This window comes from Phycomyces blakesleeanus, assembly GCF_001638985.1.
Source record: "Phycomyces blakesleeanus NRRL 1555(-) unplaced genomic scaffold PHYBLscaffold_9, whole genome shotgun sequence".
Lineage (NCBI taxonomy): Eukaryota > Fungi > Mucoromycota > Mucoromycetes > Mucorales > Phycomycetaceae > Phycomyces > Phycomyces blakesleeanus.
This window is the reverse complement of record NW_017265142.1, coordinates 1,410,865-1,423,401: the sequence shown is the minus strand read 5'-3', so window position 1 is coordinate 1,423,401 and position 12,537 is coordinate 1,410,865. Positions and strand designations below refer to the sequence as shown.

At 37.4% G+C, this 12,537-nt stretch overlaps 4 protein-coding genes across 4 annotated transcripts; 3 read left to right on the top strand and 1 right to left on the bottom strand.

The window, feature by feature from the left end:
- Positions 1-626: 626 nt before the first annotated feature.
- On the bottom strand, positions 627-1,197 carry PHYBLDRAFT_93373 (hypothetical protein; the record flags this gene model as incomplete). The annotated part of the gene is made up of 2 exons (XM_018443829.1): positions 627-728; positions 886-1,197. Coding segments are annotated over 2 exons (414 nt in total), but the record flags the coding sequence as incomplete, so codon positions are not given.
- Positions 1,198-4,920: 3,723 nt separating this feature from the next.
- On the top strand, positions 4,921-5,791 carry PHYBLDRAFT_167945 (hypothetical protein; the record flags this gene model as incomplete). The annotated part of the gene is made up of 3 exons (XM_018435757.1): positions 4,921-4,976; positions 5,214-5,446; positions 5,505-5,791. 3 exons carry the CDS (start codon positions 4,921-4,923, stop codon positions 5,789-5,791), a joined length of 576 nt encoding a protein of 191 aa, XP_018292578.1.
- A 577-nt stretch (positions 5,792-6,368) lies between these two features.
- PHYBLDRAFT_186833 (hypothetical protein) lies at positions 6,369-9,495 on the top strand (the record flags this gene model as incomplete). The annotated part of the gene is made up of 12 exons (XM_018439288.1): positions 6,369-6,443; positions 6,552-6,744; positions 6,893-6,997; positions 7,124-7,257; positions 7,354-7,512; positions 7,587-7,718; positions 7,832-8,093; positions 8,170-8,300; positions 8,439-8,794; positions 8,868-8,951; positions 9,126-9,202; positions 9,318-9,495. The coding sequence occupies 12 exons, from the start codon at positions 6,369-6,371 to the stop codon at positions 9,383-9,385; spliced, it is 1,776 nt and encodes a 591-aa protein (XP_018292577.1). The 3' UTR covers positions 9,386-9,495.
- Positions 9,496-10,837: 1,342 nt separating this feature from the next.
- Positions 10,838-12,138, top strand: PHYBLDRAFT_177485 (hypothetical protein; the record flags this gene model as incomplete). Its single annotated transcript, XM_018437893.1, has 3 exons — positions 10,838-11,153; positions 11,243-11,471; positions 11,547-12,138. The coding sequence occupies 3 exons, from the start codon at positions 10,838-10,840 to the stop codon at positions 11,935-11,937; spliced, it is 936 nt and encodes a 311-aa protein (XP_018292576.1). The 3' UTR covers positions 11,938-12,138.
- Between the last annotated feature and the right edge of the window lie 399 nt (positions 12,139-12,537).

Below are 12,537 nucleotides of genomic sequence, written 5' to 3'. Positions count from 1 at the left end.
TCCTCAAACCGATCCAGTTTTGCCCGTATAACCTTAAACGCCAATGTACGCAACGCGTTTTCTTCCTCTTCTCCATTCTCTCCTTTTTTTGGGTCTCGCTTCATCTTTTGATTTGCATCTTGTTTAGAAGCTGCTTTAGCAACTACTGGATCGACAGTTGAGGCCAAGAAGGCGACAGTAGACATGATTGGATTCTCTGTTGGTTCGCTCTTGTCGAATTGGAGAATGCCAAGTTTAGCAATCTCGGTGTCCACAAACGGATCCTTGGTTGACAGATCCAAGTAGTGCAATACGCAAGCGTCTCGGGTCCGGCAGCCAACATGGTCCGCCACCTTGTTCCAATCGTCGTCGTATAATTCAAGTCCTTCCAAGAGCTGTTTCTCTTCATCTTTTGTCCATTTTTCTTCCTTTTCCTTTTCCTTTTCCTTTTCTTTCAAATGTCGTATAAAGTCACCTGTATGTAACTCGACGGGGTATTTCCCTTCAAGATAGCATGATTTACACAGACAAATTCCATTGGCCTGGCTACTCTCGTAATAATCGTCTACACATTTTTCTCCGCAGGTATTGCAATTTCCACGGGGAACTTCTTTATGATCTTTTGGTGTTGGTGTTTTTACAGGTATTTCGTCGACAATTGGATGTTCGGCTGGTGGGTCTTCAGAAATAATTTTGTACTGTGAATCAAAAGCAGGAATGATGTTGGATGGCTTTGCCTCAAGATCAACCTTTTTTTTGGGACGGGGAGAGGGGGAGGAGAGGGAAGTAAATGGAGAGGTGTCATGGTAATTATGAAGAATGTATAAGATTTGTATATCTTCTACGTGATTTTTTTTCTTTCTTTCTCTTCACCTTTCACTCTCTCTTTTTTGTATATGTACTTACTTGGTAATTAATCAATCCCCATTGTTCGAGAAATGCATGGACACGGATGATCGAACATACATCACCGATAAGATTACGTCTACAGGCAGTAATACTCAAATATTCGAGAGGGTTCATACGATAAGTGTTTATGATAAAATCTCTATAATCTTTGTATGCACTTGGGGTCTTTGATTTGTTCTTGTTATTAAAGAATTCTGGCATAAAACGTTCTTCGATCTCATTAATTTGTGTCATATCAAACCAAGCGGCATATGATGGTATGATAATGTCGGTGGGTTGCTTGGACACGAATTTTTGCTGTTCTTCTTCTCGTATATGTTTTATTTGAGGAGATTCTTGTACAGGAGGTTCTTCAGGTTCTGTAGGCTCCTTAATACTACTAGGTGTAGGAGTCTTGGCTTTCTTAGCTGGACTGGAAATATCGTTCAATTGGCTTAGTTCGCCAGATCGTTTAAGAGTGGTGGGAGATGTTTGGTGATCGGGTTCATCGTAATCAGCTTCGTTCATCCACTCATTATACAAAAAGCTGTCTTTAAGCCAGCTTGCCTTGACATGATATTGTGTTTGATTGATTGGATTCATTTCTTTCATTGCCTTGCACTCAGTCTCATCCTTCCATGTGTCGTAAGATGTTGGTAGGCCGAGATAATGTACCAGTACTCGATTATTTTTTCGCTCGATGATTCTACCTGAATGGTTGTCATGGGAAGTATTGTCGTTCCCATGGAGAATGTGTGTTGCTGTAGTGTCATTCTCAGCCAATTCACCTTTTTTTTTTAAAAAAAAAAATACAAAAAGAGTTATGACAAAAGAGAACCATATTGTATTCTATGCTTAAAGTATTTCTTCTTTCCTTCCTATTTCTTCGTTTTTCCTTTTCTTTTTTTTTCTATTCCTTTTTTAGAGGCTTGGTCAGACCGTAAAGTTATTACCTTTCATAGATTGTATCATCCAAGTAAATTCCTTTCGCTTGTTTAACAAAACGTCTTCTGCGAATCCAATACAGGGCAGTTTATAGAATCCTGCAGCTACAAGTCTTTCTCTGATATATGCTGTTAATTTTAAGTACATTGGTCTGCCTTCCGGTGCATCTAATTGCCAGTCGTCCATTTCTCTATCCCATTGGAAGGAATATGCAGCCAAGAGAATTGTATAAAGGGGCGATGACACGCTGAGTTGCTCAACATTGAAGAAGTGTGCGGGTAAGCGTGGTTCGATGGGTTGTCCAGCCTTGTGAGCTGCCTCTGCTGCTTCGACACCGAGTGTATCTTGTTGGAAATGTTGAAACCGCGCGGTGAAAAAAGCAAGTTCTGGTGCAGAGAGTGCTGTGTCAGCACCTTCGGCGGCAAGATCGCTTCTTAGATGGTCAATAATGGCATCAAAATATGATATTGTGCTTGGTTGTTCGTAAAAGTTAAAGTCAATCTTCGGTTGCTGAGGCGCCGCCATTGAAACCAAGCACCCGTTTTTCTTTTTGAGGTAGAAAGGAAGACGCGAGAGAAAAAAAAAGGGTTACATGACTTCGTTGTCTCCCATTGGGTCAGGAACATGTCACGTGAAATGAGAACGACAACCTCCCCTTGTGAATTCAATCCACCGATGAACTTGGTCCAGTTTTACAAAATTCTAAGCACATAATATAATATATAGATGTAAAAAGTAGTTCATAAGTATGTGTGTGTCTGTGTGTTTGTGTGTACGTATTTGGATGTATGTACATATGTATATATGTATGTCTGTGTGTATTTATTTACATTAGTGCTAATATTAAGCTGCACAGATAAATTAAAATATTAGACAGATCAAATAAAATAAAATATTTTAAATTCCCAAGTTTGATACAAACTTGAATCATGGAATTGAAATCACAACATTTGTGATTATTTGGAAAACTCTTTTTTTTTTCCAATTATTATTATTATTCTATTGAAAGTTTCTATTGGCTAATTTTCTTATTGTCAGTATTAATATTAATTTTTTTTTTTACTTTTAATAATCGACCGCCTTTCAGAAACGGTTCAGTGTAAGCAAAAGGAAGCAGAATGCCTTCCAATTCATTATTATGTACAACTTAACTAGCTTGGGTGTGCAGCAATATTACGGGTACGACGTTTCTATCTAACCGGGCTAATTAATTGTGACTACCTCTCCGCAGTCCGGGGTCGTTCTTTAGTCCTTCAGGGCAAAATGGCGTGTCCTGAAAAGAATACAATATATTCAATTACTATCCCTAAATTTAAACTTGACAATAAAGAAGTAATAATAATTAGTCACAAATACATTGTATCAATAGCCAGTTATGCAGAAGATTATAAGGAGCTGTTGTTATTACATACTTTATGACGCAATCTTGTTGGATATCTTGCTATTTATAGTAAATTCAAAAACCGGGCCAGCAAATGTAAAATTTGTACTCCGCAACTTATATCTTCTTGAGTTCTTATTCTTTCGCGATAGTTTTAATACACTCTAGGACATCTGTTAAAGAGCTACAACATACTATGCTAGTATAGATATATATATATATATAGTATTAATAAAAAGTTATATGAAAAAAAGTGGAAATTTTCAGTGGCCCGGTTTTTTAGGTATGGGCCAAAAAATAGAGTAAAGCATTATTTCTTTACTTTCAATGCAGAACTGCTTTATGATAATTTTTATACGGAGTGTGTCTTGTCATTACATCACAATCATGCAAACAAAATAGATATATTATATTGAATTTTTCAGAGTTTTCCTTGTTCCTTTGCTCAACTTTAAAACAAAAATGTCTCCCATCTCACGCGACAAAATACTCTCAATTGAAGTTGAACTTAGACATGGAAAGTCTACAGCCGAGGTAGCAAAGATTGTTGGTGTTTCGCAGACTTCTGTCAAGAGATATCGAAGAAAATTGAACATCTCTACCTCAGTTCCTGGGGGTAGACCTGCCCAAATCGATGAAAGGCTCGCCCACCATATCATCTATGCATTCCTAAATGAGGAATTTATGACAACAACAGAGGCAGAGAGACGGCTATGTGGTGAAGGTTTTGCTGTCAAGGCTCCAGCAATCCGCACCTTGCTAAAAGCATCTGGGTTCATCTGTACCTTGGAACCACCTCCGAAGGTAAAAACAAACCCCGCTATCCGCAAGCAGCCTATGGAGTTCGCAAGGAACTATATCAACTTCACCGTGGAGGACTGGAAGTGTGTTGTCTTCTCAGACGAATGTAAGGTGAATCGCTTTGGCTCGGATGGAAAGTGATGGAGGTGGAAGTTGAAGAAGTCGGCAATTAAAAAATATAAGGATAAGACTTCCCCTGTTCGTGCTGGAGGACACGTTATGGTTTGGGGATGCTTTTCGTCCAGAGGTCACGGAGAGCTTCTCAAGATCAATGAAACCATGACAAGCCCAAAATACGTAACAGTTTTGGAGCAGGGCTTACTGAAGACCTTGAAGAAGCAGAATCTCATCAAGTCCGATATCATGTTTTTGCATGATAACGCCCGGTCACACACTGCAGCCAATACCAGAAAGTGGTTGAAGGCAGAGGGGATTGAGGTCATTGATTTCCCACCGTTTTCGCCTGACCTTAATCCCATCGAAAACCTTTGGGCGTACACAAAGGGTAAACTCTACCAATATGAAGAGTCAGCCAGCTCAATGAGGGAATTGTGATCCCGTTTCCAGAATGAGTGGGATAGTATCCCAGAGGAGATGTGCAAGAATCTAATTGAATCCATGCAAAGCAGAATGTATAAATGCATTTTGAAGAAAGGGTATCTTATTAATGAAAAATAAAAAAAGATACCTTTACCTAAAAAACCGGGCCACTGAAAATTTCCACTTTTTTTCATATAACTTTTTATTAATACTATATATATATATCTATACTAGCATAGTATGTTGTAGCTCTTTAACAGACGTCCTAGAGTGTATTAAAACTATCGCGAAAGAATAAGAACTCAAGAAGATATAAGTTGCGGAGTACAAATTTTACATTTGCTCCCGGTTTTTGAATTTACTATATCAGCCTTCTTACGTGTGTGATGACTTTCGTTTTCTTTCAACTACTTATATTTCCAGAGTTTGCCAGTACCAACTGGTAAGTAATCCACAACCGCTCTTTTTTTTTAAAGCACAAAAGAAAATGTTTATACGAATATTCTGTATCCTTAGGGACCAGATATAAATATTCTATGAAGGCAAAGAAGGCACAATTTGTGGTCCGGTAGAATCAAGATGTTGTCTCCCTATAATTAGCGTAAGTAAAGACTTTCAGAGGAAAGAGAATGGATATCGCAGAAAAGATTGAGATTTGACTCCCATAATCCAATTTTAGCAGAATATCTGTCAACGGCAAGGAAAAGCAAGCTACTACAAAACCTACTACTTGGATCAATATCATATATAAAGCATCCTTGAGCAAACAAATTGGCTCGGTTGAGGTCAAAACCCAGTACCGGGCTCTCAATCATCGGTTGGTTGGCATTGATCTGATACGCATCACAGCGTTGGTCAATTCTGCATCAGATAAGCACAGGTTGAAGGTCATATTTGCCTTTATTGCTTTCGGTAAGCTTCGGTTGTGTTCCATCGGTCGCTCGCATCCTCACCTTTATTTATGTCATAGCTAAATATTCCACTTCTTACATCCTTCATTGTGTCCAAACGCATCTGTATACCATGTGTGAAAGCGCTCACATCCAACCCCCTTTAACCTTTGATCAAAAGCCTCTCTTTCTTTCGCAAGTGAACAAGATCATTAAGGCAATTGCCTGCTTCCAGTACATTATAAATAGCGACAATCACAACCGTGTAAACGGCCAAACTACACTCACTGATAATATCCTCTTCCACGTTACTGACCCCAAATTAACGCGTGAGCGAAAATCAATTACAGGACATTACAACCGTTAATTACCCTTCACTCCTCCGTCTCTGAATACACCCTCCTTCCTCTCCCAGAAAATAATAATAATAAAATGCAGCCGATCGCTTTCCAAAATTTGACCCTCATGCGTTTGGTTTCAAATTGATTAGCGCAACGAATGCACTCGAACAACATAGGTACGATTTTTTTTTAAAAAAAAATGGGAAAGAGTAGGTTTTTTATTTTCTTGGTTGTACATGAGAACTGTAGAAAATGACAGGATTTATAGCTCCGTACTTGTAGAATATGGGCGAATTTACTTTCCGGAAAGAGTGTATCTATGTGTGTATGTGCGGTCTTGCAACGTGCCTCTCACTTGGACGTTTATGCGACGTCACAATCCTCCCTGTTTCCCTTTCCTTCACTTCTTGCTCATCAATCTATAATACCTTTCTTCATCCTTTCTAAATATCTGTTTTTATCCTTCTTTAATAGAGGATATACACACACATACCCACTCGTATATACACATTCAGGCACACACATCAATTAGAACAAATCCCTCTCTTCTTTTTCATTCCTCTTTTTTTTTGTTCCCGATCGTGTGTGATACGACGGCATAGAATGACTAAAGCGACCCTAGTAGCTCTACTGCTACTTCTTGTAGGGAGCGTGTGGGCAGATGAACACAATCATGTGGTAGGAGAAATATTTCCCTTTTCCACATTCTACATTCCAAGTTTTTTTTCTTCTTTCTCTTCTTTTTCTGTTCTGTTAATCCAGATGAGCTGATGATAAAAGTTTTAGTATGAGAAAGGAGAAGAGGTGGTAGCATGGATGGATACAGTCAGACCAATTCACAATCGTCAGGAGACCTATCCTTACTATCAACTCCCATTCTGCCATGGAGACAGTGCTGTTCAGCATCATCATGAAACATTTGGTGAAGCGCTTCAGGGCATGGATCTTATCAACTCTGGAATTTCTATTCGATACCTGAGTAAGGACATTCTTGTTTTCTTTTCAAAGCTATGAAAGTGAAATAGGCGTATCGATGATTTAAAAGATAGATAGAGACAGAAAATGACAAACATAATATATATATATATATATAAACATATATATAACTTGGGTTAATGTATGAGTAGCTGATGTGGAGGATCAACCTCTCTGTACAAAGAAGCTGAATCAAGAAGATATCGCCATGTTTGAATCTGCAGCAATGAATGCATATTGGTTTACAATGTTCATCGGTAGGCTTCTCTTTTGATAAGTACAAATACAAGGTTCTTTTTTTTGTGTATATATATATATATATATATATATTTATAATGGCTAATTTAAAACAAACTACATTTACATTGGATGGTACAATAAAGATGACCTGCCGATCTCTGGTCCAGTCGGAACTCGTTTAGCTAAAGCTGAATTTGATGATAGCTCCCCGGTTCAACGGAAAGAATACTATATATTTACTCACAAGAATCTTTTGTTTGAATACAATGCGGACAGAGTAAGTTGGCTAACGGTGTGGATGATCATGCTTCTTTGCTTGCTTGATTGATTGATTGATTGATGGGTGGGTGGATTTTAATGTATTGAAGTACAGATTATTTCGGTGAAACTCCAAATGGGTAATCCAGTAAAGGTCACAGATGTTGTACCTTTCGAAATGTCCTTTAGTTACTCTGTTCAATGGCAGCAAACATCAATTGAGTTTGAGGATCGCTTCAAATTGTTGCTTGAAACTGACTTTTTTGAACACAAGGTAAATGAGCATAAAAAATATATAAAAAGAGTATTGAAGGTTTGGAATAAATAAATAAATAAATAAATAAATAGGTACACTGGCTTTCGATTTTCAGTTCGTTTATGATGGTGCTCTTCCTGACTGGCCTGGTGTCTGTTATCCTGTTGAGAACAATCAAGAGCGATTATGCTCGTTATGACCGTGAAGAGGGACCAGCAGATTTTGTAAGCAGTTATTTTAAATAGCGGAGAGAGTAAGAGAGTTAGAAAAAGAATAGAAGTTAATTGCTTTAATTAACGTGTTCTTGTTCTTTTTAATTTTACTCTTTTGTGTATAGGATAGAGACTTTGGGGATGATTATGGATGGAAACAGGTTCATGGAGATGTTTTTAGACAACCTCCACGCTTGATGTTGTTGTCGGCTTTTATGGGTACTGGAAGTCAATTGGTGATCCTGGCGGGTGTGGTGATTTTATACACAATTGTTGGAGGACTATACACAGAAAGAGCCACAATTTTGACGGCTACTGTTTTCTTGTACGCGGTTACATCTGCGGTGGCAGGGTTTACAAGTGCGAGGTACTACGCTTGCTGGGGAGGTAAGTCAATGTTGGACAGTTGAATAGAACCAAATGAAAGTGAACAGGGTCGCTAAGGATATAAATGTGTCGATAGGCAAAGATTGGGTGAAAACTGTTATTCTCACTGCAAGTCTGTGGCCTGCTATGGTAGTGTGCGTGGGTGGCTACATTAACAGCGTTGCGATCTACTATTCCAGCTCTCGTGCAATTGCATTTCCAATTATGGTAATCACAAGGCCGAAAAAAGAAAAGAAAAAAAAACATTATATATACATACATAAAAGAGGGGGTGGAAGGAATACAATTTTTAATGCTCAAAGTTGTTATGCCTGTATTTGATGGGGATGCATTGTACTTTATTAGTTGGCTATGGTTGCTATATGGACGTTCCTCTGTTTCCCATTGACTTTGCTTGGTGCAATTATGGGTAGAAACTGGAAGAGGCCGGCCGACTTCCCTTGTCGTGTGAACCCTATCCCGAGACCTATTCCAGAGAAGGTCTGGTACGCTGAACCCCTGATGATTATCGCATTGGGTGGAATTCTTCCTTTTGGATCGATCTTTATTGAGATCTACTTTATCTTCACCTCGTTCTGGACCTACAAGATCTATTATGTATATGGTTTTATGTTGCTGGTGTTCTGCATTCTCTTGATTGTCAGTGCCTGTGTAGCTATCGTGAGCACATATTTCCTGCTCAACTCTGAAGACCATCGCTGGTAAGTAATTAATCATTATTTTTGGGTATTTCCTTTTTTGGATTAAGGTTTCACGACTGGTGATTTTGAACAGGCATTGGGTGAGCTTCATGACATGTGCTTCTACATCGGCCTACATATATTTGTACTCTATCTATTATTTCTTTGCGAAAACGAGGTAAAAGAAACAGACCTAAAGATAGAGATATCGAGAGAGATGATAATAAGTATTAAGTTACTGTTAAAATTCCATTCAAAATTTAACCTTTATATTGGTGTTATGTGTTACTGTTATTTTGGGGGCTTGCATTATTCTTAATATGATTAAATATCATTGTTATTTTCTTTGTAGAATGACTGGTCTCTTCCAGATCAGCTTCTACTTTGGATACACTGCCCTCCTGTCACTTGGGATGTTTTTCATGCTAGGTAATTATTATCATTATTACAGTTCTTTATTTTATTTTACTTTTTTTTTTTGGAGTATTTTCAAGGGTAACTAAATATACGCATATGCAAATGACATAATGTTTGTCTTTTATAGGCTATGTAGGGCACACATTTGCAACCATCTTTGTACGTAGAATATATCAAAGTGTCAAGATTGATTGATTCTTTTTTTTGGTTTTTATTTTGATTTCCTTAAATTTTATATATATATATGTTAAACACAAAATCGCACGCAAAAAATTACAGCTAAATAAATACACAATATTATACACAAATTTGGCTTGCAAATATATATTTATATGTATACTTATCACAGTTCTTATTCTTGATTGAGATCACAGAAGCGCTGATTTAAATCCAATGTTAGATCTCTTTTTGTATAATCGAAATTAAATAATTGGATATTGAAGTATCGCTTACAGACTGCGTATAATTTATTTTCGTATGCCAAGATGTTGTATTTTTTGAATGGATCGGCAACTGAAAATCCAACATGCTTCATTGGTGTTCTTTTTCTGTACCTGGTGGTATACTAGATTTTTATTTTTATTTTTATTTTTATTTTATGTTATTAAATAAATTCAATTCAATTCAATTCAATTCAATCCAATTCAACTCAAGTCAATGCCCAGAATCCATTTTTAGCTCTTCCAGACCTTTCTCTCTCTTTTCTCTCTCTTTCTTTCTCTCTCGCACTCACTCACTCACTAACTCTTATTTTTATTTTTATTCTCTCCCTGGGTTAAATATTACTCCTTCTGTCCGTCTTCCTATTTCTTCTTACTATTACTATCACTACTACTACTACTACTACTTTCTTTTCTCTCCTTCCTTCCTTCTTTCCTTCTTTTTCTTTGTGTTTATGAATATTACGACAGCAACTACTCGACATTCAAATGTCCAAGGATCCCTCTTACGCATAGACAAGAAAAGACCTGTCATTAGTCGACCAGCATCAGACTCGACTAAACTACACGGCTCATCCTCTTCAAAGTCATCATTAGCCGAGACTATGACCACAAAACGAAAATTGACGGTTGAGCATGGCAGAGAAAAGAAGCTCCGTGAGACTCCCCCTCAACCAAAGAGAAGAACGATTACCCACTCTGAATTGATTATTCAGGCTGCTCGGTCCAAATATCGACCTTGTAAATATTACACACACATATATATATATATATATAATTGCTATTATTATTTTTGAAAGAGAGAAAGATATAAAGCTAGATAGGATAAAGAAAAGGAGAGCGAAGAGGTGAAGTGCAGAGGTATATTGTTTATTGAGTAAGAGAATATATGAATATTGTTTAGATTTTACTGCGCCAATAGAAAGCCAATATGATTCAGATGATACTAGCTCCAATATATCCAGACAAAGCAAACAAGTACATCGAGTGACACTGGAATATCCAGGAGAATATGAACAGTAAGCAAAGATGGGAACAGTAATACATAGTACAGTCTAAACATATGTATATATAAATGTGTGTATGTGATTTTTATGTATTTATTTGTCTTTCTCCAAGTTTTCTTTTACTCAAGCCAGTGATTAAGACAAACGCTCACGGAAAGACGATCGATAGTGAAGTAGAGGATAAAGACGAATACAATCCTATGTGCGATCTAATGCGAACAGTTGATTTCATCCACGATGATTACCTGACGCCGGCTCAACAGAAGCTTCTCGGAGATGATTCGCAAGGCATCATGAGAAACCTGACAAAGTACAGGAATCGACGCCACAGCCCTGGATTTATCCAGGCCGTAACAGATTTCAATAAGGTGATCAGGACACTCAAAGAAAAGGGGGAGTTGAAGAAGAACGCACAGGCAATGCGACATCCTGATTACGATCTCGCCTGCCATGTTCTCTATCAGGTCTACAGTAGGACTGTTGCCCATGAAGCAGATGCACTTAATAACTACGCAGGTAATTTTTCTCTTTTCTTTTTTTTTTGATTTGAACTTATGAGCAAGCAATTGAAACTAATGAAACAAACCAAAAAAAAAAATCTTTAGCATTTTCAAATAATGTATATGGTGAGATCAACTCAATTTTGGTCAAAGAGTTTATATCCAAAACGGGAATTACTTCATCGAGTGTATTTATGGACCTTGGCTGTGGGATTGGGAATGTGGTGTTACAAGTCGCAGCCCAGACAGGTTGTGAAGCCTATGGAATAGAGATTATGGAAACACCCTGCAGATATGCCAAACGACAACTCAAAGAGTATGCATCCAGAATGAGGTAAGAAAATAAGGATTGTTACAGAAGCAAACGAAGTCCAAAACTCAAAAAAAAATATTTGTTTGTTTGATACAGAGCTTGGCTGTTACCTACCGGAAAGATTCATTTTCGTCATGGGGATTTTTTGGATATGGCAACCAACGGCATGTATTCGACACTAAAGAGGGCTGATGTGTTGCTGGTCAACAATTACGCATTCGATGCTGCCACAAATCATGCTCTTGCACAGCTCTTTCTTGATCTTAAAGAAGGTACCCGGATCATCTCTCTAAAATCATTTGTGCCCAAACACCACAAGATCAACCAGCGGACGTTTCATATGCCAGAATCTATTCTGAGAGTCGAGGAATACGAGTACTTTTCGGAAGCTGTGAGCTGGACCCACAGTGGCGGCAAGTACTATCTTGCTACTGTTGACCGGACTCGTCTTGAACCGTTCTACAAGGGCATGTATGGACATTCATGATTTAAAATTCTTGGAGCCTTATTTTCCTTCTCTTTCTCTTTATCTCTATCTCTATTTATCCATCTCCATATATATATACAAGTATATATATATAATATGTATCTCTTTATCTACTCTGCATGTACGAGAACACACTAGCCTTTTTATATTTTATATATACAATAATAATAACAATAATAACAATAATAATTTAATAATATTATTATTAGATTGATTAATTTACTTTCTCAATCAAGCTTACACGCTCAAGTATCAAATTCACTTGCTCACCATTACCATTACCATTACCATTACCATTAAATCATTAACACTTACTTTCTCAATATAATCAAATATTACTACTACAGCACTAAATCTCTAAGAAACTATAAAACTATAAAGAGTCAACCTTTAGGCTACAAGCTCTACATCCTCTTTTTTTTTCTTTGGTCAAGTTACAAATGAAGAAAGAAGAAGAAGAAAACTGAGGAACGACATGAAGCCAAATCATATTATTGCAGCCGAGCTTTTCCTGTCCCAGCATAATTCTCCAACAACCAACAAAGAGAAAAATTATTAATTACCTTTAGGAAAAAAAGCCAGAGTCACACCAGCGATAAA